The sequence below is a fragment of the Chaetomium tenue genome, assembly GCF_020726465.1.
Source record: "Chaetomium tenue strain MPI-SDFR-AT-0079 chromosome Unknown F5144scaffold_5, whole genome shotgun sequence".
NCBI classification, from domain to species: Eukaryota; Fungi; Ascomycota; class Sordariomycetes; order Sordariales; family Chaetomiaceae; genus Chaetomium; species Chaetomium tenue.
Window position 1 is genome coordinate 3652555 of NW_027117333.1, and position 27245 is coordinate 3679799.

At 54.7% G+C, this 27245-nt stretch overlaps 7 protein-coding genes across 7 annotated transcripts; 1 reads left to right on the forward strand and 6 right to left on the reverse strand.

Moving 5' to 3' along the window:
- Window positions 1–2259: 2259 nt before the first annotated feature.
- On the reverse strand, window positions 2260–2991 carry F5144DRAFT_549839 (uncharacterized protein; the record flags this gene model as incomplete). The annotated part of the gene is made up of 2 exons (XM_066787606.1): window positions 2260–2295; window positions 2599–2991. The coding sequence occupies 2 exons, from the start codon at window positions 2989–2991 to the stop codon at window positions 2260–2262; spliced, it is 429 nt and encodes a 142-aa protein (XP_066641944.1).
- Window positions 2992–5041: 2050 nt separating this feature from the next.
- F5144DRAFT_313065 (uncharacterized protein) lies at window positions 5042–6585 on the forward strand. The gene is made up of 5 exons (XM_066783984.1): window positions 5042–5553; window positions 5625–5701; window positions 5847–5952; window positions 6107–6224; window positions 6418–6585. Exons 1-5 carry the CDS (start codon window positions 5189–5191, stop codon window positions 6484–6486), a joined length of 735 nt encoding a protein of 244 aa, XP_066641945.1. The 5' UTR covers window positions 5042–5188; the 3' UTR covers window positions 6487–6585.
- A 47-nt stretch (window positions 6586–6632) lies between these two features.
- On the reverse strand, window positions 6633–11649 carry F5144DRAFT_655027 (RNA dependent RNA polymerase-domain-containing protein; the record flags this gene model as incomplete). Its single annotated transcript, XM_066793118.1, has 3 exons — window positions 6633–7168; window positions 7199–8568; window positions 8622–11649. 3 exons carry the CDS (start codon window positions 11647–11649, stop codon window positions 6863–6865), a joined length of 4704 nt encoding a protein of 1567 aa, XP_066641946.1. The 3' UTR covers window positions 6633–6862.
- A 1629-nt stretch (window positions 11650–13278) lies between these two features.
- On the reverse strand, window positions 13279–15638 carry F5144DRAFT_313171 (uncharacterized protein). Its single transcript, XM_066783985.1, has 4 exons — window positions 15062–15638; window positions 14592–14991; window positions 13913–14530; window positions 13279–13861 (listed from the first exon to the last, which is right to left on the reverse strand). The coding sequence occupies exons 1-4, from the start codon at window positions 15371–15373 to the stop codon at window positions 13419–13421; spliced, it is 1773 nt and encodes a 590-aa protein (XP_066641947.1). The 5' UTR covers window positions 15374–15638; the 3' UTR covers window positions 13279–13418.
- A 3499-nt stretch (window positions 15639–19137) lies between these two features.
- On the reverse strand, window positions 19138–20475 carry F5144DRAFT_579393 (40S ribosomal protein eS4). The gene is made up of 3 exons (XM_066789324.1): window positions 20372–20475; window positions 19789–20211; window positions 19138–19640 (listed from the first exon to the last, which is right to left on the reverse strand). The coding sequence occupies exons 1-3, from the start codon at window positions 20383–20385 to the stop codon at window positions 19289–19291; spliced, it is 789 nt and encodes a 262-aa protein (XP_066641948.1). The 5' UTR covers window positions 20386–20475; the 3' UTR covers window positions 19138–19288.
- Window positions 20476–20866: 391 nt separating this feature from the next.
- On the reverse strand, window positions 20867–23213 carry F5144DRAFT_579395 (uncharacterized protein). The gene has a single exon (XM_066789325.1). It carries the CDS (start codon window positions 22835–22837, stop codon window positions 21221–21223), a length of 1617 nt encoding a protein of 538 aa, XP_066641949.1. The 5' UTR covers window positions 22838–23213; the 3' UTR covers window positions 20867–21220.
- A 1873-nt stretch (window positions 23214–25086) lies between these two features.
- On the reverse strand, window positions 25087–26743 carry F5144DRAFT_537105 (glycoside hydrolase superfamily; the record flags this gene model as incomplete). Its single annotated transcript, XM_066787069.1, has 2 exons — window positions 25987–26743; window positions 25087–25898 (listed from the first exon to the last, which is right to left on the reverse strand). Coding segments are annotated over exons 1-2 (1368 nt in total), but the record flags the coding sequence as incomplete, so codon positions are not given.
- Window positions 26744–27245: the final 502 nt, after the last annotated feature.

The window sequence follows — 27245 nt, forward strand, 5'->3', positions numbered from 1 at the left end:
ACTGACAGCCCCCATCCGCCCTAGCAGCCGGAATTTGAAGCCTTTGTTTTTGTCCGTCCTTGGCCAACTGGGCCTGGTCGACAATTTCACCCGAAAAGACGACCTCTTTATCGAGGAAGGAGATGGCACGGCCTCCCCGGGTTCCTGGGAAGATGGCTGCTGAGCTTTTCTCAAATATGGAACCAGGGCCCTTTTCGCGAGTCCCAGGGTAGCAAATAAAGTTTTACACCGCATTCAGCAAACGCAAAGGACACACCTGCATTTCTCCGAGATGTATTTGTTATGCGTGATGGTGGCTGCGAACACATTGGCGGTCAAGCAACAACAACGCAGGCAAGACTGAAAGGATATTCCTGTAGGCCATCGGATTGGATGCCCTCCCTCCGTGGCTACCTACTAAAGGCCGCGCGGATGTCTCGACCTGGTCACATCAAAAGGCGAATACCCGACGGGCCGAAAGGTCGATATGGCCGCGGTGAGTGCGACACGTGAAACACACGGCGAAAACACCGTCTTTCACCAAATCCCGGTCCGATAGGTCAATGATCGCTGATCGGGACCCAGGCCACGGATGGACGCAACCCCGGCTTGCCGGGCCACTGGCACCCATTTCGCCACGCCTCTGGGGAACATGGTGAATCATGGACTAAGATGATCGTCAACAATGGAAGTTCCGCAAACCCCATCAGCACAAAACCAAAACCCCACGATCTAGCGCTTAACAACCCTGTCCGTCGGCACTTGTTTCCACCGAGGCAGGGGTTGAAGCGCCGGAAGTACCGAACCCAGCACACCGAGTTCGAACGCTCTGTCCGTCCTTACATCATCTCAACCGAGGGGACGGAGACACCCAATCCTGTCCCATTTCCTACTGACTCCTGAAATCAAAACATGGTCATCCTCTGTGCGCTTCAAGGTTGGTTTTCTGGTGCCTGATTGGCGCCCCGAGACGCGGCTGCATGAATTACAAAACCATAACAACATGGCGGCAAAATGTCATGAGACGGCCGTGGCCAGGCGGCCCACCATCGTAGCTGACTTGCCGAAAACGGGAATGCCCCAGACTCTGGTGATATACATAGTAAGTATCCATGGCTTTATGAACCAAGCTTATAATAGCGCGGTATATAATACAGGCCCATATCATCGCCCAGCCAGTCACTCAACAGTGCATAACCAAGTGGAACGTACCATGGGCTTGAAAAGGAAAGCAGCATGAGATTATGGTTACCTTTCCAACAATCGCCGGAATAACAACGTACCTGTCAACCAAACTTAACTGAATCACCTCGTCTATTTTTTGTCAATTTGTAACTACACTCTGCCGGCTCGGTCTCCATCCAGGCTGTAATCAGCCGAAACCAGGAGTCAAACCCTTGAAACTTTCCTTCCCAACTCTTGTCCGATACAATCTAGGAAGGTCAAAACAATCCGATGGATCCAAAGAAGTAAGTTATTATATTATCATGACCTATTAGCCTAACCGAGGCGTATGGCCGCTCTGGTTTTAATCAAATACGGTACATCAGCTAAGAGTAAGCCGGGTGTTGTTCGGGTGCGAGTGCGCCCTGTTTCCAAGCTCTACCAGCCCTTCAGGTTGAGAACTCGGGATGTCTACCCTCCCATCACGCGCGTGCAGCCCTCGCTGCCCGCCCATATTTCGTAGACGCGATTGGGGGGCACGTCAATCCGCTGTCCCACGCCGTAGTGAAAATGCTTACCCCTCACATTGGGACTAGGGTCTTCGGGATATCTAATTATTAGGAGTCCCTTGAGGACAAGGTTAGTTGTACGAATTGGGTGCGCATGTGGTAGGTAGTCTAACGAGAGAGGTTAGTATCTGGAAAGGAGGTGTAGTTGTAAACGAGACGCGAAGGGGATTGGATTGGATTGGGCGGCCAGCACTTACGCGCGTCAGCATCCTCAACACAGGTGATAGCGCAAGGGAATTCCCATGAGCGGAGCTTTGCTTTGGCATCCTCGGGGGTCGTCATCGTATGTGTTTGCGTAACGGGTGCAAAGGGGGGAGGTGATTGAGTGTTGGATGAGAGAGAGGATTGATTGAGTGTTGGATGAGAGAGAGGGAAAAGAACCACAAGGTTTGGCGTCCCCGAAAATCTCTTTCTGCACCGGGGCTCAGGATCAGACCTCTCGAGTGACTCACTCAATGCGTGCGTGTCAGGTGACTGAAGGCAACCACCGTGATCACGGGGTATGATCTTGCCTGCTCACGGACAGTAGGAAAGGGGATCAATGCTCCTAGTGCTCCACCAGAATCTCAAGCTCGGTCGGTGGCTAGGCGTGCCGGGTATGTTGTTCCGCCTGGAGAGAAGATGCAAGTCGCCGTATATTGTACACTAACAGCTTATAACCTGTGCTGCGCAGTCCGTCAACATCCCACAGTTCCGAATGGATCCTTAGATGCTTCGACCACCACCAGCCCGCCCCGCAGTATGCTCACCCGTGACGTAAAACGATGCCGCTGGCACCTCCCATCCGTCACCCCTTCCTCTCACTCTCCAGCCCCTTCTTCCCGTCCTCCAACCCCTTTTCCCCCCCCTCCAACGCCTTCCCCTCCACCAGCCCAAACGTACTCACCATCCACTCAGCGACCTCCTTCTCAGCGACCTCATCCCTCTCCCCCCCGGCCTCCACAATCGTCCTCCGCGCATACCGCCTCAGATCCTCCATATTCGCAATATCCAGCGCCCATGAGACCCCGCCCACGGCCGTGATGGCAAAGGCCATGGTGTTGAGGGTGGCCAGGTTGAGGGCCTCGAAGGCGACCATGGGGTCCTTCTTCGGCAGGTCCTTCTCGGACCGCCATATGAACTGGTTCGGCTGGAAGAACTTGAGCCGTGCCGCCAGCTGGTGCCGGATGGCGGCGCGCCGGGAGACCATCACCGAGAGATAGAAGCAGCCGGCGCCGCCGAGGAAGAGGGTTAGTTGTCTGAGAGAGCGGGCGGAGAAGTAGTGGTTGTAGTAGTCCATTTGTTTGGGTGGTTGGCCTGTTGGCGGTGGTGGAGGTGGTGGTGATGATGATGGTTGAGTTTGGTGGGGTATGATGGCCGGTTGAGCTGGGGGTGATGGGGCTGGTACAGAAGGTAATGTAGATGTTGCTATTACTGGCGCTGAGGTAGGCGTGGTTGTCTGTGTTTTGTTGTCTCCATGGCTCGCCGGATTGACTCCCGTGAGTGAGCCGATCACGTATGAGAGAACACCCATAGCTAGTGGCGGGCGGAATAAAAAAGGGAAGAAAAAAAGAAAGATAATTTATGAGGGCCTAAGCGGATTTAGATCTTTGTGAATTCAAAGGACAAACGCACCATTGACAACACACTTCAACTATCCTAGGGTGTTGTTGTTTTGCAACGCTGAAATCGATTTGGAGAAAATGCTGAGGAGGCTCAGCCGAAGCTTCGCCAAGCAACCACCAATGCACGGCCCGGTGGGTCCAAGCAGTTCAACGAAGCGCCTTGGCAGGGCAGAGGCGATGATCCACCCCCATCCCCTCTCTCCTTTGGTGTTTGTTGCCCATCACAACTTGGTGGAAGTACACACATATCTGTAAGTCAACATCAACTTTAAGAGTGGACAATTGATGATTTACAACGGAGGATAAAATGTTTTTCTTTTACCGTGCTCTAATTGTGGGGTTTATTTCGGGTTTATTTCCCGTCCTTTACAACGGGAATTGCGGCTGGGTTGTGGCTAACAAAGCGCAACGCGATCGAGACTCGCTACAGATGGAGGGGTGCTCCTCTACAGGCAGGACGGCCAACAGAGCTCAAGCCATAGTTGGGCCGAGATTCTAGAGCCTGAATCGTGGGCCCTCCGCGCGGAATCTAGGCAACACAGTTGACCTCTCCAGAGGCCTTCCTTTTTGACATCCGCAAGTGCGCCCAGGAATCGGACGATGCGGACATGTCTTACGCGGACCTGTCAGAGCGGAGGGATCGGCAGGTGCTCAAACTGGGCCGGGCATGGTAGGGTATTTTGACAGCTTTGTTTGCGAGAGAAGGGAAATCGAGGATGGGAAACGGCGGAAGCTGGATGCGGTCTTGGGGGCACGATTCCAATCCACGGAGAAACTCGGCCACGATGCCGCAAGCGCTGTTGGCCGTGATCGGGCGGTCTCTGGGAAAGTCTCTTCCGTCAGCACCGCTGCCGGACCAACCCGAATCCGTGTGGTACCAATAATTACGGACATCCCATATCGCCGAGGCCGACTCCGGGCGGAGATGCAGATACAGCCGGACCGGCGATGAACCCGCCAAATACATGTGCTCCCAAGCTCCCCGTCTCACCTGGGTCGGTTGCAAGCGACGAGACAAACGCGATACCGGATTACCCGGCCCAGAATGTCAAAGATGCCATCAGTCCCCACGCCGAGGCTGAGCCCGTTAAGACGCGCCCGCGCCGTTTCACTGGGTAGAGCTACCGTGGGTTGGCGCGAAGAGTGGACGGTCCGAGGCGAAACCTCACTTTTCTTCTGCGTTGCGACTCAAGATACCCGGTAATGTTTCCTTGGTTTTGCTACCAGGGCATGTAGCCGCTTTGAGTTTTCCCAGCCATGCAACCCCTTCTTCATACGCACTTTTGCGTCCATCATTCTACGTAGATACTCTGTACATGCTCGGCGGGCTCCCTCGGGCCAAGAAAAAGCCGAACTCGAAGGGAAGCAAAAAATCAAGAAAAGAAACAGAAGTAAAAGAAACCAAGAAAAGAAAAACAGGAAACCAAGCAAAATAAAACAAACCAAAGTAAAAAGTAAACTTTGGGCTCCCGAATGGCTTCCTTTTCGTTTCTAGGTAGTCGACGGTTTCGTCGGCGCACCCGGGCTAGAGCTAACCCGATAACACCGAATCATCATTGGGCGAGAATATCGATCTTCAAAGTCAAGTTTGGATAATGACAGAATAATAGTATAAGAAGTAACTTGAGAACCAAGAATTACAAATATCAATATACATTTAAAGAGGTTATAATTTGTCAATGTGAATGCCTGACGGGGCCACGATTTGCGTTGATTTGACTTGCTTTTAGCCCCGCAGCTTCTCGTGCTCTTCCTTATTTTGTAACAACTAGTAAATCTAATTGCTTCAATCCATCTAGCCTCGAGAATGAGTCTGTACAACCGCAAACATTAACCACCACCTTCGTATTTTTGCCGTTTCACTCTTTAGCAATGGCCAAAGACAAGCGTTCCAAGGCGGCAGCCCCGCCCCCGGCCACAACCCCGACCATCACAGCAACGACACCCTCCTGGCCACCATTTAAGCCATCGCTTCCTGTTGTCGAACTTACGCTCGATTCTCTAGTCAAAGACAAAGTCGTGGTGTTTCGGTCTTTTTTCCCGCGCTCCCTCTGCAAGGACTACGTCTCCTTCCTCAAGGAACTGCCGCTCATCACGACACCCGGCAAACCCAAGCGTGGGGACGCCGTGAGAGTCAATGACCGTTATCAGATCGACGATGCCAAGTTTGCCCACCGGTTATGGACCGAGACGGGGCTAAAGGAGGCGCTCGCAGGCAAGGACGTGGCTCAGTTGTGGTCGGTTGACTTCTCCCCTCAACTCGAAATCACCGGACTACATGTAGACTAACGAGTCGATGGACATCAAGGGGAGGGGAGGTTGTCGGGCTCAATCCCAATATCAGGGTGTATCGCTATACTGCGGGGCAGTTCTTTGATGCTCACTGCAAGTAGCCCAGCCCCTAACCCCCAGCTGCATCTCCCTACGTCTTGCCATGCATCTACATAACACCCTCGCAAGCTCACTCCGATCAACCCCTGCTCACACTCATATCCACAACCTTGTGCCAAACTAACCCCGACTCCATCAGACGACGACTCCAACACCGTCGCCCTCAAAACCGAGACCGGCAGCCCTCTCCCAGCACGTACAACCTGGACGCTCCTCCTCTACCTAACCTCCTCCGCCGACGGCTGGTAAGCAATCCTCCCGCTTCCCACCCCAAACCCAGCCCGCATTCTCTCCATTTCTTCAAGCCCCCCAGAGTATACAAGATCAGGCTAGACCAGACCCGGCCACCCCTAACATACCAACCAACAAACATTAACGCACTCCTCCCCCGGGCACTAGCATCGGCGGCGAGACAGTCTTTTATCCCCACGACCGGCGCTCCGCCAAGGAGGAGATCGCCGTGAGTCTCGAGACGGGCATGCTGCTACTGCACAAGCACGGACACGACTGCATGCTGGTGAGTGCTCCTCCTCCTCCCGGACTATGGTTTCTCCCGAGTTTATTAGCCTCCCCTACTTTGCATCACACGGCACTGGCGAGCTCGCTAAGCACGTGTGGCCGTCACCCGCATTCCTTGATCTCGATCCTTCATCCTGCATTGGGAATCACCAGACAGAGGGCTAACCAACGTCTCATTTTGTATGCAACAGCACGAAGGAAGGGAGGTGACTGCTGGTGAGAAATGGGTTATTCGGACGGACCTGTGCGTCAAGAGGTGAGGTGGGATGGGGGTTCGGCGTAGATAGCCCAAGCGTGAGAGGGGTCTTGGAAACTGAGTGGCCATAGAAAGGGGCCTGGAGCAACTAGGACAGACACAACGCTGTTGTCATGAAGAAAAACCCATCGATTTCGAAGCTAGCTCGGTAACTACGGCGTGAAGATCAAGATGCAACCTGTCTGAACTATATCGTGAGCCCATGATAGGCGTCCGACCGAAAGATAGGGGCGAGATAATGAGTCAAGCCAACTGCTCCGTTCCCCGGAAACGCCGTTTGCCCGTTTTCCATGCCAGTTGCTTCCCAGGAACCGCGCCAGTTTTTCGTTCTTTTTGTTTACATACAAAACACAAAACCCAACATCCCCACGCCGCACCGATCAAGCAAACCGCGCGACCTTCTCCAGCGTCGTCTCCGCCTCCACCTCAATGACATCCTCTTGATACTCCACCTCCTCATCCGGCACGCCACCGACCACCTCCTCCACCACCAATGCCTTGGCAGGGGCAAACGGGTCAACATATGCCGGAAGAGCAGCCGCAGCCTCTCTCTCGTTCAGCGCATAGCCCGGCGCCTTGTCCAAGCCGCTGCCGGCGCCATCCGCCCGAAGCCCAGCATGGTTCAGCCTCTGGCCACCCCAGGGCAGCCCGGGAAGGGACGACACAGGGGTATACTCGATAGGCAACTAATTGAATTCCGCCGGTGCCTCCGAGACCGGGGGCTCTGAGACCGGCGGGGTGGCGCCGTTCCAGCTGCTTGCATTGGAGTCCGAGACGACCGACGCCGTGTCCGGGCTGCTAGTGGCCTCGCCCTTGTCCTTGTGGTCTGTAGCAACGGCAACGGCTGCTTCATCTACGCTGCGGTTGATCGACTGGACGGTTTCCGTGGTCGCCGCCGCATCTGGCTGCTGGGCGTAAATCCTGACCGGTGTGAGACAGGGGGTGGAATCGAGGTTTGTGTCCATATCTGAAGAGAGGAGGTCCAGGAGGGCCAACTCTGCAGTATGGCCGCTCACTTTCGGCGGTGAGAGTACCTGTATGATGTCGGTGTTCTCATGTACAGGGGATTTGGCGTCCAAGGAGACGTCTGAATTGAGAAGAGTGGTGAGCTCATCTGCCATCTTTTTCACCTCTTGCTCTTGCTTCGACGCTGTGTCAGACGCAGAATCACCTGAAGGATCGGGGCTAACGGCGCCATCGCCGTAGTAGAACCCATCATCGCCATCATCGTTATGGCGGAATAGGTGAAGTATCTCACCGCGGTGGATGAATTGGCCATCGCTTGTCTTAGTGTAGTCCATCGCCGCCAGGTCGGGCTCCGTCTCCAGTTGCGTTACCTTGGGCCCATTGGGCATCGGGTTTGCGGATGGCGGAACGATACCGAGCTCGACCAGATTGGGAAGCCTCTCGGTGCCGAGAGCAATCTTGCCCATATAATCTGGAAACAACCATGGGAAGCTGATCAGCGGCATCGACCGCGCGGTGACCCGCCGCAGGCCCACTGTCCCATCTGGGAGCACATGCGGCTGGCGAGCTTCGTAGAGTGCGATCCGCGTTTCCTCCCACGTAACCTTGTACATGGCAGCAATGAATTCCTGTCTGTTGAAGCCATGCTCCTCCACCACCTTTAGACACAAGTCGCGAAACTGCTTCTTGAGACCTGCTGACTCCCGACCGACCTTCTCCTGGACCTTGTAATCAGTCCCAACTCGCGGCTTGGACATGACGAATGCCGCCCAGATCTCGAATTCGGTCCTGATCTCAAGCTGGCCCATGATCCTGCGCATGGAAATGTCATACTGGGTTTTGATCTTTCTGGCCTCCTTGAGCAGAGGGTGGCCCAATTCAAACCGCTTGAGGATGCGGTCGTCAAACGGCAACTTGTAATTCTCCCTGTTATCGAAGACTTCCTTGTCGATCATGTCATAAAGCTTCCCCAGAACACTGGTTGATCGATAGGATTTGGCTTTGGCCTTCTCCATGAAATGGGGGTACCTGCGAGGGTCAAGCTTCTTATTCCATCGGGCAGGAATTCCTGTCTTGACGTAGTCGACCGCAGTCGAGTGTAGTTCAGCGAGCTTAAGGCCTGTAGAGGTTTAATTGGAGCTTCACCACACAGACAAGTCTATAGAAACTCACATTTCCAATGCTTTGCACCCGTGACCTCGTAGTCAGCCGTGGCGAGGTGGGCATGGGCGATCAGGGGCAGCCTGTCATTCTTCATGAACAGAACAAAAAAGAAAGCTAGGCTGTTAACAATCGACTCTTGGGATTCGTTCAGCGGCTCGGGCGCAGTATAGTTCATGGGAGGATGACTCCACTCCGGCGGGATTAGCTTGGGGTCCCAAATCACAAAGAAGTCGTCGCCATCTAGGTCGCCGCCAGAACACATGCTTGGGACATCCCTGTCCCCCTTCAGCGGAAATACCACGACGTCTCGGAGGTGCCGTAGTTTAGGTACGTCCACCGCTTCTACCACCCGAATGTCGCCGGGGTGGAGCGATGGATTACGCCCGACGATGCAGATGCCCGTGACGACCTTGTACGCACCTCGATCCTTTGGATCGGGCACCTGTAGGAAGATTTGGGGGAGCTCATTTTGGGTGATGCCATTTCGGCCCTCAGTTGCCCGAGAATGGCCTCTCAGAGTCCCCGTTTCGTCCGCGCAGCCAAGCAAAAAGGCGCCTTGGTCCACGACAAGCCTCGCCTTCTCTTTTAGGCCCTTGATAGACCAGGAGCGCCAGAGCTGGAGAAGGGTTCGGACGAAGGGCTCGCGCGTATCCATGAATCCGTTCAAGATCATTGTTGCGATGGTTGTTGTTGTCATATTCTCATCCACATACTTGCTGAGCAACTCGATGGCCCTGTCTTGGTTCGTCATAGCAGTGTCGTAGCTTGCAATCTGCCCTGCCATCATGTCGATAAAGACGTCGTCGGGAACGCCCAAGCACGAAAGGATCAGGATTGTCTGCCGATTCAGGGTCGGGCAGGAGAACTGCGAGCACCGGATGATCTCTAAGCCATTGTACTCAGCAGAGAACTTCTCTTGAGACGGCCGGACGTGAACTTCGGTTCCTTTGGCGTCAGGCCAGGCCACTAGAACGCCCTTGCAGCCGCCCATCCGGAACTGGAACGCTGAAGGACGCGTATCGATCTTCCAGGCCTCAGACACAAGACTGGCCAGAGGGAAAGAGATTTTCCCGACACCATCGGTGAAGCAAAACCCATTCTTAGTCTCAATATCGGGAATCTTGACTATCTGCGGAGCCGAGATGCAGCTCAAGAGGCGAGTGGTCGAGAAGCACTGCCCGAGCCGAGCGGCAAGTTTGGCGACCGAAGAAATGTGGTCAAAGTTTCCCATCCATTCGCGTATGGAGTGGCAAGTGATAGTGCCGTCCTCCGGTTCGCAGAAGAAAAAGGCGCCGTTCTCCCGGATTTGCGAGTTGCCGAAGGCCAAGAACTTCCAGTGCCATTTTCCCATACGTATGCCTTGTGTCATAACGCGGCAGACCCGGGCATAGAGTTCATCATCTCGGTCGAAGTCACTGGCCCTAATCCTCCCGTCCAAAAGCTCGTCTGTGAATTGGACGCGGATGAAGTGGTCTTGAACATCCTTATATCGGCGGACGACACGGTTGGTCGTCTCCACTGTCGGTGTGCTGAAAAATATCCGTGTCGGTGTGACGGTCACCTTGCGAACCAGGGCGCAATAATCGGGGATATGGAGGGTTGTCGGATAATAGGTCATGGCGCCACGATCCTCGAACAGCTCCATGGGATTGTACACCGGTTTGCCTTCATCTGCGGCATACTCGAGGACTAAACGTGCGCGGTTAGGTTTGAGGTTCCTTGGCTTCGACATCTCGAAGAGTTTTTCAAGAAAGCCGCGTCCTATGTTGTATTCGCTGAGGATTCCGCGCGAGACGCAAACTTCTAGTTGGTATCGAACCTCATACGGTAGAGATATGTGTGTCATGGCGGAGAGAAGAACGAGGCCGTTGTTCCAGGCGGGGCTCGCCGTTGTCGATACGTCAAAATGTGGATCAGCTAGCATGTCCCAGAGCTCTGGTTTTGTAGATGGAATCCGCGTGAAAATGGGCTCTGTCTTTGTAGCAATATTCCAGTCATGGAGATGGCCCTCGATGACCGACCATTGTTGCTGGGCGGACTTGTTGTCCAGATCCACCCAATAGGTCGTCCAACGGCCAAAATCGATTATCTCGGGCTCCTCTTCGAGAGATACGGGCTTGGTTGGGGGATTCTGCGAGTTGGTCCCAACGTCGACGGCTCGGTACCAGAGCTCATCCTCTCCCCAAGTCAGCCGATTTGTCCAGCCCGCCCCATCCACCCCGGTTTGTTTCTTTCGGGCCAATGGAGGATCTGCAAGATGAATGACGAGAACTGAGGCCATCCGGTAAATGCTTCTGATGATTCCAAACTTCATGTCGATGCGGTAGTACTGCCGCTCACCGTAGACAGAAATGGGGAAGTGAACCGTCAGCTTCTGTCTTCGGAAATCGGCGGTGAACTTTAGTTCAAGATCACCATTCAACTTCAGGATCTCCTTCTTTGCCATAAAGGTCGTCGGTTGGGTGAGGAGGCCAAAGGTAAGCTTATCAGGACCGAAGGCCATCGAAATAGGGCAGGTGTTCCCACCCGGCGTCGTCATGGTAGGTTCCTGATCAGACTGCCTCGGGAATTCGACGAGAGCCCATGATACGGACCCGCCTATGCTGAGTCTGCATTTACCTTGCTGGAAGAAGCTCACATCTGTCGGCGGAGGCTCAAAGCGAATCTTGGCAGACCGGTGGCTGACTCTTGCGTCGTCAAGTTCAACCCACACAACGTTACCGAACTTTTTGAAGAATTCCCGGATGTCCCATGGGTTGGCGATTGTGGGTATGGGTTTGATGATCATGGTAGCGCTCTTCTTCGAAACCCATGCTGGAGGCATCACCACTGCCTGCTGGGTTGGGATCGGCTTGAATTGCCCCGCTGCTGGCGTGGGCCGTCGAGCAAAGGAAGGTCGCTCGACGTGTCTCGGGCTGGGGAACCTCACCACAGAAGCAGGGATGGTTGCTCTCGCCCGCTGCTGAGCCTGGAGGCGCCCATTGTCTGCGCCTTTCAGCAGAAGATTCTGGTAGTTGCCACTCATCGGGCCCGCCATGGTTTTCAGGCTCAACGGATGAGTGAATGGAAGAAATATAGGGCTCAGCCAGAAGATGTGTTGTCCTGAGTTCACTGGTAGGCCCCAGCCTAATAAGTGAGTGAGAAGAGACGGACTCAGAGAAAGGCTGGCAAGAGGGAAATCTCAAGAGGGTGGGGCCAAGACCAAGCTCTGGTTGTAGAAAAATTCGCATGCCCACCTGGCCGCGGAACCTGGAGGATAGGAGATGAGAGATGGAAGATGGGAAAAGCGGAGACGAGAGTGAAACCTGGAACCGGTAGGTACCTAAGTTTCACTCGCGCACTCATCGGGGAACGTACGGTCAAGGAATCAAGCGAAAGGCAGATAAAAGAAGAGGCAAGAGAGTACGAAGGAGAGAGCCCTGGTCTTGGTAGTGACAACGAATCAAGGAAAAAGGAAGGTGGCAGTTTGCTAAAAGAGAATGAATATGGAAAGTGAGAATGAGAAGAGAAGTTGGTCGTATTGGCCTTACAACTTTGAGTTGGCCAAGAACACGGTCTGCGGTGCGTGAGAGACTTGGGTCCTTTGCAGCACCAAGAATGGAGTGACTGGTGAGGTGGTTGATATGAAGGTGAACCCTGTCTTTGTCGAGCACACGACAGTGGAAGGAAGACCGACTGCTACATCTGCAAAAAGGGCATTTGTGGATAGATGATGGTAATGGCTGAAGCAACGAAATGATATATTAATTAGCCGATGTTACTGATGAAGAAGGAGGAGGTATTACCCCAAAGGTGCTCGAATAGTTGAGCCACTGCAGTGGTATCAACTGGTTGCGGTGTTTCAAACGAGCAACTCCTGCCTGGAGTGTTTGTTTGTATCTCGAATCGAGTGAAAGTTCTGCACCAACGAACAGGATGTTTTCTCCGGGAAGCTGCAGCTTTGTTGTTGTCAAACTCGGCAGGCACCTGGGTAGTACCTACCTACCTGAGTGAGTGCCTTGCCTAACCTGCTTGAGAAGAACATATTGAACTTGCCATGGTAACCTAGAGAAGGCGAGGCACTCTTTCCTTTCCTGATAATAACTTGAGCACAGCCCCTTTTCCTAAAAGGAAGGTACCTTATCTATCTCTAAGAGAATTGGGATGAGAATGAGCAAAAGGGTATTTGGCTGCATGGAAATGTTAGCAGGGAACTATTTGTTTCACCTTCCTGTTCCTAAATATACCCAGTTGTTGTACTATCTTCGGATGCAAAGGGGGCTTGTTTGCTCAACCAGACTTTGAGGGCCACAAGATAAGGAAGTACACAATCACTTGCCTCTAAAAATATGAGTATGACCTGACCTATTCTTCCTGTCACTACCTTGTGGCATGCAAAGATGTAGCAAGGGGTTCAGGTCAGAAACTGTACACCTATTTTCGCCGAATTATCCACCGCTGCCCACAGCCCAAGTTAACATTGGAAAATCCAACCAGCAAAGCAAAAGCCCGCCCGCCCAAACAACTATGAACCCAGATATCCAATGAATGGCGCACCATGCTAATCAGCACAACAGAACTTTTAGCTCCCCAACTTCTAATGCTCCGTTACTGCTTGGCCAAGATTGCTCTGCCAATGCAATGCGACTGCTCGCCCACGGCCATGCTGCTTTCACCGGTTGCTTTCGACATGCTGCTCCATGTGTGGTTGCCCGACATTGTGTAGATGCTCATTCGGGGGTATCGCTGCGCCCCAGGGAAGGGCCCGCCACCCCTTTATCTCAGTGTTGTCTATCAAAAATCTTGCCCGGGTTCCTACAATCATTGTTAGTAAACACCATAAGGTAATAGCCAGCTAGTGAAAGGGGGAGACCAACATGATCCATTTAGGGTCCAGTGCGGCCTTGATGGCTTTCTGTGATGTGTTAGTCCCATCATCCATCCAAGGCGGTTTTTGAAACTGACCATGACCCCCAGGGTGTCTTGTCCAACCTCCCAGACAAGTGATTCCTTTTTGCCCCAACCAATTGAGTGTTCACCGGTGCAGGTGCCCTCCATCTCTAGCGCTCGCTTGACCATGTTTTTCACACAAATCTCAACCTTTTCCCTTTCCTTCGGGTCCTGTCGATTGTAGATGATGCTCTCATGGAAATTTCCATCCCCAATGTGGCCTAGGATACTGGCGAACAGGCCCAGATCATCCATCTCTTTCTTGCTGACTTCGATGATGTCCGCAAGCCTGCTGAATGGCACAGCAACATCGGTACTCCCTAAAAATGGTAAGCTGTTGGCTTGGTTACCTGATAATGATTTGCACTCACAAACTTCCTCGCCCTCTTTGCGCAATGCAAGCATAGACCACAGCGACTCCTTCCGGGCAGACCAAAGGAGCTTCTGTTCCCTGGCGTCCTTGGCAAACTCAAAGTTGCTTCCCTTGTTGGATTTGGTAATCTTTTGCACCAGCCCGATGTTCTCTTTGACGCCAGCTTTCGTCCCAGAAAACTTGAAGAAGAGAGTGGGCATTTCTTTCCAAACTCTCGGTGCGGTAGCCCCTCCCATGTTGACGACCTTCATCTGGACCTCGTCCATAATCTCCATGGCGGCCACGGGGATACCGGTCTGCATCACCTCAGCGGCAGCGGAGGCAGCGTGCCGAATCGAGGGGAAGGTCACGACCGCCACAGAAAACTCCTCGGGGATGACAGCGAGCTTCACCGTTGCCTCGGTGACCAGGCCGAGAGTGCCCTCGGAACCAACAAACAGACCGTTGAGGTTGTAGCCCGCTGACGACTTGCGCGGCCGCCGCCTTGTCTTGATGACGGTGCCGTCAGCAAGCACGACAGTCAGGTTGATGACCCAGTCCTTCATCGTTCCGTACTTGACAGCGTTGGTGCCGGAGCAGTTGGTACCAATCATGCCGCCGATCTTGGCACTCGGGCCTACAGTTGTTAGACCGCCGTTCTTTTCACATACGCCGCAGAGCCTCGGATGGGTGCATACCAGGATCGATGGGGAAGAAGAGGCCAGCGCCCATCTTCGAGAGTTGCTCGTTGAGGTCTTGCCAGCCGATGCTCGGTTGCACCACGACGTCCATATCATCCTTGTTAAACTGGATGATCTTATCCATATAGGCAAAATCAACGCTAATGCCACCAAACGGAGCCGAAAAGTTGCCCTCGAGACTCGAGCCCCCTGAGTAGGGGATGATGGGCACGCAGTACTTGTGGCAGATGCGTGCGATGATCGATACCTGCTCCGTGGACCGCGGATAGGCCACCGCGACTGGCAGCCCTTCCGGATTGACTGTGGACCACTCGGAGTATCCATGGGAGTGCAAGTCCTCGGGGTCAATGGAGATAATGTCCTGGCCTCCGATTTCTTGGCGAATCTCGTCCAAAGCCTGCGATACCAGTTAATACGATGGGGTTTGGCATTGGCATGCTCGATGAAATGTTTGAGTGTATATATACCTGTTCCATCCCCCGCATGCTTGCATAGGGAGGCGCGGCAAACGTGCCGTCAAGAAGCACAGCGCCAGGGAAGCCTTGGTGCCGGATTTCGGACGCACCCCAGCCAAGCAGGCCGGCAGCAGCGGTGGCGGCAAAAACAACCGGGAACGGCCATGTTGACGCAGTCCGAGGGCCCTCGCCGTTGCCGCCGGGAGCGGCACGCCGAGTAGACGTTGTGGTGAACCGTTGCCGGGTTGCGGCGCGGGGGGTGCTGGAGGTGGCCAGGGATCGGCCGAGGGGCCTCGCCGCCCTGGTAAATCGGGTTGCAGACATGCAGGTCAAGAGCCGCAGGTGCACAAGGCAGACTTTGCTTGTGGATTGGTCCTCTCCGATGGCGTGACTTGATTGTGCAGGAGTCGGGCCTTCAGATCGAGATTCTAGACGAGCCCCAAACGACCGGATAGGTAGGCAGTGTCAGTCCTCCTTGGGAGTTGGTCCGGCAATGTCCGACACACACACACACACACACACATACACTCAACGACAACAACAACAACAACAGCAACAACGACAAGAGAGTCTTCTCGAACGGGTGAGTGTCTCGAGGTGGGGAAGGAAAAGGGGTAAACGTCTTCAAAGTGACGGGAAGTGGGACGAGGGTTACGGATATGGCAGAACCATAGTGGGCGAGAGCTGTAGTTTCTATCAAACTAGCAGGTGTCCTCGTGAGAGAAGAGTGGGTTGTCCAAGCGGTCGGTGTCTTCTCTCTTTAAGAACGCCTCTGAGTTTCCTGATTCGGACCGGTGTGCAGGATGTGTGGAGCAGCGGCCGGTCCAATCAAGAGTTGGGCAAACTAAGCCATGTCAAGCGGAGACGGCGACGGCGGTTGAGGCGTTGAAGTCAGGGACCCAAGGGGACGCTGACAGGTGTGATGAATCGTGGGCGGAAAGGGGGCCAGTGGCTGGTGGCGGAAAAGAAGCAGCTTGGCTCACTTGACCAACCCATTTCCAGGTTGGTTCATGTGGTGCAGTGGTGCACGCAACAGGGCTACGCAGGGAATAGGAGTCGAGAACGTGCGAGCCTTGAGGAGTCGCACGGGTGGACTGCGTTGCAAGGCAGGGCAAGTAATTAGCGCACCATGCTGCCGTGTGAAGAAACGGAAAGCGGGAGGGCGGTGGAGGGAGAGTGGGAAAAAAAAAAATAGCGAAGTTCAGGCCAAGGAGTGGGCTGACGGAGATGGCAGGAGCGTTAGTGAACTGCACACCCATTCGATACCGACGTAACGGCGTGGGGGGCCTCAGGGGGCAACCCGAAGACTGAAGGCGGATGCGAACTCTCGAATTTCACACCCATCCGCTGGCAAACAGTCAACCTATCCACTGTTTCCAAAACAGCAATTCCAGTGTTATGTCAGCAAGACAGACACCCCCTTTGCCGTTCGAGTGGAAACATGCGGTGTACAGAAGAAGAGTAAGATCATGACGTGGACGTCAACTCTCGCAGTTTCGGCTTACCGCGAATGGATTGAAACCACGCGACCATCGTGCAGCCAGCATGCGGGGAAGGTCATGGGACGGGTAGCATTTGTGATGAAGTTGAAGGTTTTCTCGCTCAAGGTTCTAGGGAGTTAAACGAAGTTCAGCAACGTCGTCGTCACACCTCATCGAGTCTTAGGCGCCCACACCGCTTCAACATTGAACAAACTGAAGTTGCCTTTTACTTCCTTCCGTTCGAGGCCCTCGAATCACTTTTCGAGTTGAAAGGAGTCGCTCGATAGGTTCGGTTCATTGATTCGAAATACATAATACGGCCCGGTAATCACCAGGTACCGTGGCTTTTAGAACAATTCGGGTCTCGTCTGCCGAAAATGGGAACGTCAAATCCAGATCGGCGCCAAGCACACCGTCCCCGCTTCTATCGCATATTGACCCACAAATCGACAGGTCCACCGACCTGCTTCCACAACTTCGGAGCGCTTTTTTGGTGAACATTCGTCCCACTAACACGGGTCTGCAACAAGTTTAGGAACATCCGACTACGCGCATCGGGACTAGATGCTCGGAGAATGAACAAAAAAAGGCACGTGAATACCTTCCGGAACGGGTGTTATTTTTATTTTATTTTACCAAATTTTCCCTCTTCGTTCCACCACAATTTGGCCGGAAGTCGATGTGAGTTAAGGCATCGGCATTGAGGGGTGCGAGGAGTCGGAAGCCTCTTGGAATCGAATCCAAACCTCCTCGCTTCCTCGTCCCCCACGCCCCCGGGCTGCACGGCGGAGAATTTCCGCCGATTTCAAATCCGATATCGTCCCCACCCCCGCGATGACTGTAAGGGACAATGGACCATGCATGGGGATGGGACCTTTGAAGGCGGCCGAGTCACGGCCGCCGGTGGTGTCTTGTATCCTCTATCACCTCACGCGGTTGGGTTTGTCACCCCCGCATTCTGATATCCTAATTTCTGCCCAAATGGAATAAGAAACGGGCGAGCCTCAGAAATAACTCAGACAGAGAAATCGCTGTGATCTACTCAGCGGAATCGGAATGGTTGAGACTCGCATGCATCACTCACTCCACTCTCCATTGAGGTGTCGTCAAGCGCGGTAAAACAGGACGAGGCTTGGAGCTGGGGTCCAGCGTAGCCAAAGCCTCGTTAACCGCCGCATCCAGTCTCTCGGATTCGCTCGTACAACCTGGCACTCCGGGGTCAACTCTCACAAAGCCTCTCTCACACAAGCGGTGGTACACCAACCCCGCCCCACAGGAACTGCACATATACAGAGAGGTACCATGTACATCAACCTCCATTTTCGTACACCACCGCATAAGCCAGCGGAGCTAGTCAGAGGAGAACTCCGTGCCCAGAACTTACCGCCGCATCTAGAATATGCAATGCCACAGCACGAGGACACCAGGGCTTCCGATCGGGATCGTCGTCCTCTTTGTAAGAGCCAGTGGTGCATCTCTTCTCTCACCCCGCACTGCGGGGGTTCCGAGTACAACCCCAGGAAACGGCTCAGCCTCTCATCTCCTTCAGAGACTCTCAATGCTTGCCTTGCTGAGCCTGGTAATGTGACACCCGCTGTACGAAAGAGAGAGAACAAATCCGGAGCTAAGCAACCTCGTACCAACTTCCGTCAGCTGACTCTACCCAAACCAAACCAAGCCATAACCTCCGAAACTCCCCGCTGTTGAAGCTCATTTCAAGACCCCAACAAACCACCTCTCCAAAACCTAACGCAGGCACACCACCAACCCCAAATCCCCTACCGGGCTACCTCCCCTCGGAGATCCACGTACCTGCCTTAGCCCATCCATCTTAGCCCAGCCCAGCCGCCTAGCCGCCCGGCAGCAGCAGCAGCAGCAGCAGCAGCACGCACCTCCACCGCCTCTTCCAGCCCACCTTCATACATAGCATAGCATAGATGAACAGAACGAACGAATCCAACCGAGCCAACCTAACCCGGTCCAACCCCACCCCCGCTGCGTGGCTCAGCCCATGCTGCCCCATGCCCCATCCTCCCCGTGCATTGTCCGCATGCCAGATCTTTAATCAAAATAAAATAAAAAAGGCGTGGGGGTCCAGGGACCCTTCTCTCCACAGACAGCATACACAGTACACGGTAAGTACACAGCAAGAGATGGAGTGAAAGAGACCCCCCAGTCTGGATGCAACCCAACCCAACCGTCTCTGCACAGAGTCGTCACCGAGAGACACCGCCCCCAGTACGCATACATCGAGCCAGACAAGACAAGCAGATTGCAGGCAGTAGGATACTTCGGAGGAAGGCCCGATGTCTCACGGTAGAAGCACCCCACGAAATACCCTTTTATTCCGAGCCGCTGGACGGTAGGGAAAAAGACGGTCAGGGATTAAGCTCTGTCTTTTTCTTCGAAAGAGGGGCCCTTGATGCCTGCGTCGCGCGTAGCGGCCTGAAACGCCTCTCGATGCATGTCGCGGGATGTGATGGATCTTCACCGCTCCGAAGGGCGGTTGGGGCGGTGACAGGGAAAAATATCCGCGTTGAGCGGGCAGGGCTGGAACGTTCGAAACACATCTGGATGCAAGACACAAAAAAAAGAGGAAAGCAAAGTCATGTCTCATCCGGAAGGGCAGTTCAGTTTTACGGGTCGATTCCTGACCCGGGTATACCGAGTTAAGCTAAAGTGACATCCGGTACTCCATCCAGCATGCTTTTGTAAATTCAGCAACCTACTGACCAGCCCAATTCCGTAGTTAAACCCTTTAGTGACTAGCCAGAGTGGCCGCGCGCCTGCGGTCACGCTCCTCGGCGATGGTGAGCTTGACGCCCTTGCCCTTGGGGAGGGAAATCCAGGGCTTCTCGCTGCCAATGACGAAAACGTTGCTCTCACGGGTGGTGAAGACGTTGTCAATGGCATCCTTCAAGTGGACGATGTTGAAGCCACCGTCGTGACGCTCACGGTGGGTGATAACACCAACACGACCCATGTTACGACCACCAGTAACCATGGCAATGGAGCCGGTGTCGAACTTGATGAAGTCGGTGGCCTTGCCCGTCTCGAGGTCAATCTTGACGGTGTCGTTGACCTTGATCAGCGGGTCGGGGTAACGGATGCTGTCGAGATATCGTTAGCATACCAGAGGAAAATTTTGACATACCAACCGTAGAGATCCCCGCTTTGATCGTGGCCCCCGCAAAGCGGAAGGACCCAACGATCCACCAAAGCTTGGTCCAACGGCTGACAGATGTCGGAAGAACTCACGTTCTCGCATCATGCGTAACCAAGAATGGTACACCACCACGGCCGAGCTGCACGCGCTTGACCTTGCCCAGCTTGTACTTGGCCTCCTCGTCCTGGATGCGGTGGACAGTGAAGCGGCCCTTGGTGTCGTAGACGAGGCGGAAGTTCTCGCCCGTCTTCTCGATGGTGATGACGTCCATGAAGCCGGCGGGGTAGGTGACGTCGGTGCGGACCTTGCCGTCGACCTTGACGAGACGCTGCATCATAATCGCCTTGGTCTCGCGGTAGTTGAGGGCGTACTTCAACCGGTTACGGACGAAGACGACGAGCGGCATGCAGTCGCGGAGCTTGTGCGGGCCGGCCGACGGGCGAGGGGCATACACGCCCGACAGCTTGTCGAGGAGCCAGTGCGACGGCGCGCTTAGGCGCTTTTGGTGCTTCTTACTGTTGCCGTCAAATTAGCATCGTGAAATCTAAATATCTCGAAATTGGCAGGTCGAGAGAACAAGAGATTGGAGGATTCCGCAACAGCGGCATCGCGAATCTCTCGATCGATAACAATGACCTGCCAACGTTCACGAATGGCTTCAAATCGGGCACTTACGGTCCTCTACCCATTTTGGCTGCTGTTGGTCGATGAGCTGGTCGATGGGAAAGTAAAAGGGGATGCCGCGAAGTGCAAGTGCGGGTAAATCAACCAGAAAATTGATTTTGTGCCCAAGCCCTAGTGAATTTGGTGGGGAACTGAAAGCGGTGAGATGGGCAAAATTCTAGCCAAAGGGTTAGGGTTGGCTACCTAACCAGCCACTGCCAGCACCTGCCAGGCCAAGGTGATGATGCCTCTTCAACCACACTTTTCGACAGTACCTAGGCGGTTTCATTCACGATAGTTTAAAGTCTCCATTTAATAGCATTCCATGGCGCCCTCTCACAATGCACCAAGCCATCCGGATATCGAGACTTCGCTTCACACAGGCATCGCACTCTTTGAAAGGCAAATCTCAACCAACAATCATGATGTCACCCATGGAAGGCAGATCCACCAAGCTGTTCAGACGCCAACGAATCCGCGCGGCTTGATGAAAAGAGACCGAGGAATAATAAAAAGTTATTATCTAAATCAGCTAACACCACTATCAACCCTGTGAGAAGTGATTCTCGTCCGTCGGTAGAGATTGCTCCCTAAGTTGTTATCTAACATGTAATCCCCCCGTAAATCCCGAAACCAAAAACGCCGATTATAGTTCTCACGGACAATCTGCGGCGAGGTCGCGGGTCCAATAATAATAAAATGCACACGTGACAAGAAAGACAGGACAAAGGAGCGTCCACTGCCGTCGAGGCAAACCCAAAGGGGGAGACTTTTGTTGGGGGTCAAGCCAAGGGCTCAACACAATGAATGGCCGCCCCAGAGAAATATAGGTTCGCCAGGAATACTATCTTGAAGGCTTGGTTACCTCCCAAGGCCGGGGCGGCGCTCACTCCCACTGTAGGGATCGTCGAGCAGATGGTTCAAATCCAGATCCGAGGCGCTCCCGAGGAAGGACGAGCTGTGAGCCTCGGTCATGTCGAAGATGTCGGCGAGGGCGGGCAGAGACTCGGCCGACTCATAGGCGGAGGGGGTCGCGGTCCGCCGCAACATGTCTTCTTTTGAGCCCGATCGGTTCAGCTGGTGCTCGAATGAGGGGAGGGCAGCAGTGCCCCGGGAGTTATCTGTGGCTGTGTTGACGGACGGCTCTAGGATGTTGGTCTTCCCGCGCCACGCATCCTTGGGAGAATTGACCTTTTCAATGTTTGCGTAAACTTCAGGGTACTTGTTCCGGACCCGGTCACGCAAGTCTGTAGGTTGCCGGCTCGACAGATTATATTTGGGATCTCGTTGGATCCTGGTCCAGGAAGGGCCGTACTGGCTGAGGCCGTCCAAAATCTCGTCATCATCCTGCTTGGTGAAAGGGCGTCGTTTCCGGCGGTGCGATTTCTCGAACGGGCCATGGATGCCCAGCTCGGCTAGGTCCTCCAGCTTCTTACGGTGCGCCCGGGGCTTCCTCTTCTTGGGCGCGGCGTCACAGTCTAGGGCAGTGGACGGTGAGGTATTGCCATTCTCAACTCCCTCGTCCCCGGCCGGCTGAAGGATGTCCTCTAGCTGTAGCCCGAGTTTAGGTTTTGCGCTTCCATCGGCAGCGGCCGCTGGTCCAGGCTCCCCATTCGCGGCCTGCTCCTTGGTCGCGGTTAGCCGCAGTTCCTCGGGACAGCATGTCCGGAAGCGATCCTTCAGATCGCCGGCGGTCCGGCCGTTGAATTGGAAGCCCGGGTCCTCCAGGATCGTAGTCCATCTTCCTACTCCATGGCGGCTCACACCCAGCAACAGGTTATTGGTCTCCTCCTCGGTCCATTTTCTTCTCGGCTTCATAGGCCGCCTTTTCGGCTTGGGATTATTACTCGACTCGGCATCAGCGGCGGAGAATAGGGCCGGGCGGTCCTCGCTAGCGCTGCCGGTGTCCTTCCATGGCCCCAGGCTGAAGTTCTCATTATCATCGAAAGAAGCCGACGTGATGGGCGGGAAAACAGCGGCATCGGGCGGGGGCTCGTGGAGACCAGCGATGATCGGAGGGACTACCTGCTGGGCGGACTTCTGCTTCTTCGGTAACTTGGGCAATTGGACCAAATCCTCCTTGGTGGTGAGGGCCCTGTGTCGCTTTTTCGTCAAGACGTCATCGGGGCTGCCGGGGCCATCATCGACAATGCTCCGTAGCGTACTGGCCGGGACATTTGCTTCGGACTCGCGGAGTAGGAGCTGGAGGGGTCGGATCGATGCAGTGTGCAAAGCGAACGCGTCGTCGGGCCTTCCGAGCGGCTTCGCATGGTGAGCGTCATCGACGGCGGGGAGCGGGGTAACTTGTGTCGGCGCAGACCTCTCCGACCTGTGGCTGCTGGCGAATTCGGGACCCAGTGGGGGGAGAGAGATGGGCTGGCTTGAGGTGGCATTGAGGGACACGGGTTGTATCGGCGGAAGAGCTGGACTCTTCGGCTTGTTGAGGAGGTTCGTGAGCCACGGCTCGATGGTGGCCATCGTGAAGCAATTGGTTTGGAGAGGGGGGCATTGAGATGGTCTGGGCGTTGCCCGGAGGAGTCGGAGGACAAGACGAGTTGTGTGGGCGGGGAAGAGGCGGAAACACGCGTGGAGAACGAGTCTACCGTAGTTGAATTCTTTTGCAGCATCAGACGACCGGAGTCTGCCACACAGTAGCTTTAGGGTCTCAGTCTGGGGCAAAGGAGAGACAGCTGCGAGTCAAGGTGGCTCAGAGCCCCATTCTCCAGCTTCTCCAAGGTCACTCACTGTGAGGAATGGAATTTGAGGATCCAAGGATTAGAAGTCCAAGGCGATCTGGAACCTCGCGGGTCAGCAGGGTGTTGAACCGAAGGCCCCGGTCGGAGCACTGAGTATGCATGAACAGCGCTATGATTGGTCATTAGGAACAGCGTGCCAACCAATCGGCCGCAACGGGGCGATCGATTTTCAGTCGATGCGCGTAAAATGTGACCGTAATTACAGAGTCGGCGCGTCGAGCATCAGGTAATTACATACATAACTGCCTGATGCACGAGACTCAACTGCGAAGCAAACCTCCGACATCCTAGAAATTGCGAGATGGAAGTGGAAGGCATAAGATGTACACTACAGTCTATTAAATCGCGATAACAAGATTGCGAACAGAACCGAAATCACTGGTGGTGGTAACGGACATTTGCCACACATGGATACACAGATTACTCAAATCAAGACATGAACTTCATTGAAACACATCACACATGATGGGGCAGGGCACGATCCAACAACAGCAAGTGCATTACCCAAATCACCCTCGTCACCAAGCCTCCAAATACACGAAAAAATGACACACCAAAACGCTATCCGCACATGGCAAATAGTGGCAGGTAGTATCCACAAGAAGCTCAAAAGACCATCCAGCAAAACAAATGAAAGCCGTCTAAATCATGCTAACCGCCCTTTTAACACACCACTTAAAGAGCAAAGAACAGCGCCGCCACTACAGCCGCAGGCATACCGAGAGCCACGGCATTGCGGCCGGCACCGCCGGTTACGGGCAGTGTAGTCGTCGACGGGAAGCCCGACGTGGTGGGGAAGCCGGCCGACGGGGCCGACGACAGCGCCGACGAAGGGGTAGTCTGCTCGACGGCAGTGGTGGGCTCCTCGACGGGAGTGGTAGGCTCGGGCTTGGGCACCGTCAGCGTGGTAAAGCGCGTGGTGGTGACCGAGGTGGTCGAGGTCGAGTCGGTCTCGTCGTCATCATCATCGCCACCCTCGCCGGGGGTCGGCTTGGGCGAGTCGACCGAGGAAGTTGGCTCGGGCGAGTCAACCGAGGGGGTGGAGGAGGGGCCGCCGACAACGTCGGTGATGGGGCAGACAGTGGTGCTAACGGCGATAGTCTCGGTCACGACGCGGCCGGGGCAGGAAGTCACACTCGGCGCGCACGAGGTTATGGTGTAGGTGGTGGTCGTGTAGATGGTCGACGTCGTCATGCTCTGGGAAGCGGTGATACTGGGGCTAGCGCCGCCGTCCGATGTCGACGTGCCGGTAATGGGGGCATCGGACGATGTGGCCGTCTCAGTGGCAGTCTCGATGGCAGTTTCAGTGGGAGTCTCGGTGGGAGTCTGAGTGGCAGTCTCAGTGGCAGTCTCGGTGGGAGTCTCAGTGGCAGTCTCAGTGGCAGTATCGGTGACTGAGTCGGTAGCCGTCTCAGTGGCAGATTCGACAGCCGAAGTGCTAGTCTCGTCATCCTCGCAAGTGTCATCCTCGGTGGAGGTGCTAGTGGCCGGCTCGCCGCTGTCTGTTGAGGTGGATTCAGGGGCAGAGGTGATTGTAGCGGACTCGGTGGCGGACTCGACAGCGGAGGTGCTGGTCTCGTCGTCTTCACAAGTGTCATCGTCCTCAGTCGAAGTAGCAGTCGCCGTTTCGCTGCTGGTTGTCGGCGTGACTTCAGGGGCGGAGGTGATAGTGGAAGTTTCGGTGGCAGTCTCGGTGGCAGACTCAGAGACAGACTCAGAAGCGGATTCCGTGGCAGTCTCCGTGGCAGTCTCCCTGGCAGTCTCCGTGGCAGTCTCCGTGGCAGTCTCCGTGGCAGTCCCCGTGGGAGTCTCGGTCTCAGCGGCGGTCTCGGTGGCAGTCTCAGTTTCGGTAGCAGTCTCGGTTTCAGTCTCGGCGGTTGAAGTGGACTCAACCGAGGAGGAAGGCTCGACCGGGGTGGAGGTGGTAGATGTGCTAGTGCTGGTCGAGGTGCTAGTAGAGGTGCTAGTAGAGGTGCTAGTAGAGGTGCTGGTCGAGGTGCTGGTCGAGGTGCTGGTCGAGGTGCTGGTCGATGAGCTAGTCGAAGTGCTAGTGGTCGAAGTGCTGGTGGTCGAAGTGCTGGTGGTCGAAGTGCTGGTGATTGAAGTGGTGACGGGGGGCGGGATGCCAAACTTCACGCAAACCTTTTGGTCGAGCGCTAGTAGCAGGCAGTCAATCCCAAGGTTGAGGGCCTTCAAGTCATCCAGAGCCATGCCGTAGTAGTTGGCGATGTTAAAGCAAGTGTCGCCGCCGACAACGTTGTGCCACCTGACGCAAGCAGTCGGAGTTGGGGTCGGGCCGGTGGAGGTGGTGGTTGAGGGCGCCGGCCCGCAAGCATACTCATGCATGAGGTCGTAGTAACGGGTGCCACTGAACTTCTCGCTGCCGTAGAAGGCATCCCATACCATAACACCGCCGAAAGCCGGCTTGTTCTTGTGCTTGTTAATCAGAGCGTGTGCCTGCGAAGGCTGGAGGTACCCCGAACCAGCAGCCGCTTTGGAACCAGGCAGCCCGAGGAAGATCTTAGCATTCTTGCTGGCGGTGTTCTTGAGATACGAGGCCCAAGCATCGAAGTTGTTGTTGTTCACTCCAGCGCACATGTCGTTGTTGTAGAACTGGACGAAGAGGGCATCAAACTGGCATTCGTTGATGATGGTTTTCATCTTGAAATATTTATCATCCAAGGGGCATTCGGGAGCCGCAGTGATGAGGTACTTCCTGCTCGTGTCCAGGCTGGTCAAGCCACGTAGACGCCGGACCATGGCAACATAGCCGGTTTGATCCTCTAGAGGGGCGTTAGCATCATCAGGGCCATCACCAGGCAAGGGAAGACAACTTGTGCAAAAGGGAGAGGAGGTGGAGGGTAGGCTCACCGAACTTGTGCTCGATATCAAAGTCGAAGCCGTCAAATACAAAGTGTTCATCGCCCTCCTCTGCGCCATAGAAGTCGTCAAACGGCCTTGGCTTGCCCTCCCAGTTCTTGTTGTAGGGACCAAAGGCGCCCCAGATGAAGTCGGCAAAGTACTCGCCAGCAGGCCCGCTTGAGATGGTGTAGTCGGTATCGGGCGGATCCCACTGGCCGCCGATAGAGAGAAGCACCTTCTTTCCCTTCTTCTGGCAATATCGGACATCGGCGGCGATCTGACCGCACTGGGCAAGGAGGTTCGAGTCCACTTCGTTGGCGTCCTTGTACTTGGCCTCGATGCAGTGAACAGCAAAGTCGCTGCCCGGGTACTTCAAGCTGGACGGATCCTGCTCAGGCGACTTGTTGATGAAGCCGACAGTGACATACTCAAAGCTGGAGCCATCGCAAAAAGTCCTGAGTCTATCTGTGGCCGCGCCCTTCTGTCCCCAGTAAACGTTGACGGCAGGGGTTGCCAGGGCCGGGACAACGGCCAAAGCCGCGACGGCCAGAGCCTTGGTGAGCATTATGGTGTTGGGGGGTTATTAACAATACAAGGCGTATGTGTATATACGCAAAAATGAGTGACTAGCCGAGGAAGGCCGGATCGTAAAAGAGTGACTGATGGGGTGTGAAGCACAGAATGAAAGGACGCAAACAAAACGTTTGCAACGGCTGGGGAGAGCACGCCGTCTGGTGTTGATTTGACAGGAACCAAGAGGAGGCGATGGGGGAAAGGGGAGCGGCAGCGGGCACCGCAGCTTTTCATACCAGATACATTCCATTGCCCCCCAAACCAGCAAAGTCACCGACAGGCAGGGGGGAACCCAGAAGAGGGGGTGTTACCGCAGCCTGTTCCCCACGATGTGTCTGCTGTCGTTGACATCTGGCCTGGGCCTGGAGAGCAGGGGGGGAAGGGGGGGGCTCAGGAAATTATCACGCATGTGTGGTAACCGTCCCACGCGCCCGGCGGAAACCAACCGCCCGCTGACGAGTTTTGACAGGTTGATGGCATGTTGTTGTGTGGGTGCGTGTGTGTGTGTGTGAATGGGCTCAGAATGACCTCGTTCCTCCAACAGGTCAAACCCCTTGTTAAGTCAATCTTTTCGAATTCAGAATGTCACAGGTAAATCCTGCGATGGTGAATTTGAACCCATAAGTCATGCCGATGCAGCTGCAGTGTGGGAAAGCATTGGATGGTCGGCGCTTCTCCAGCGTTCCTTCCATCTC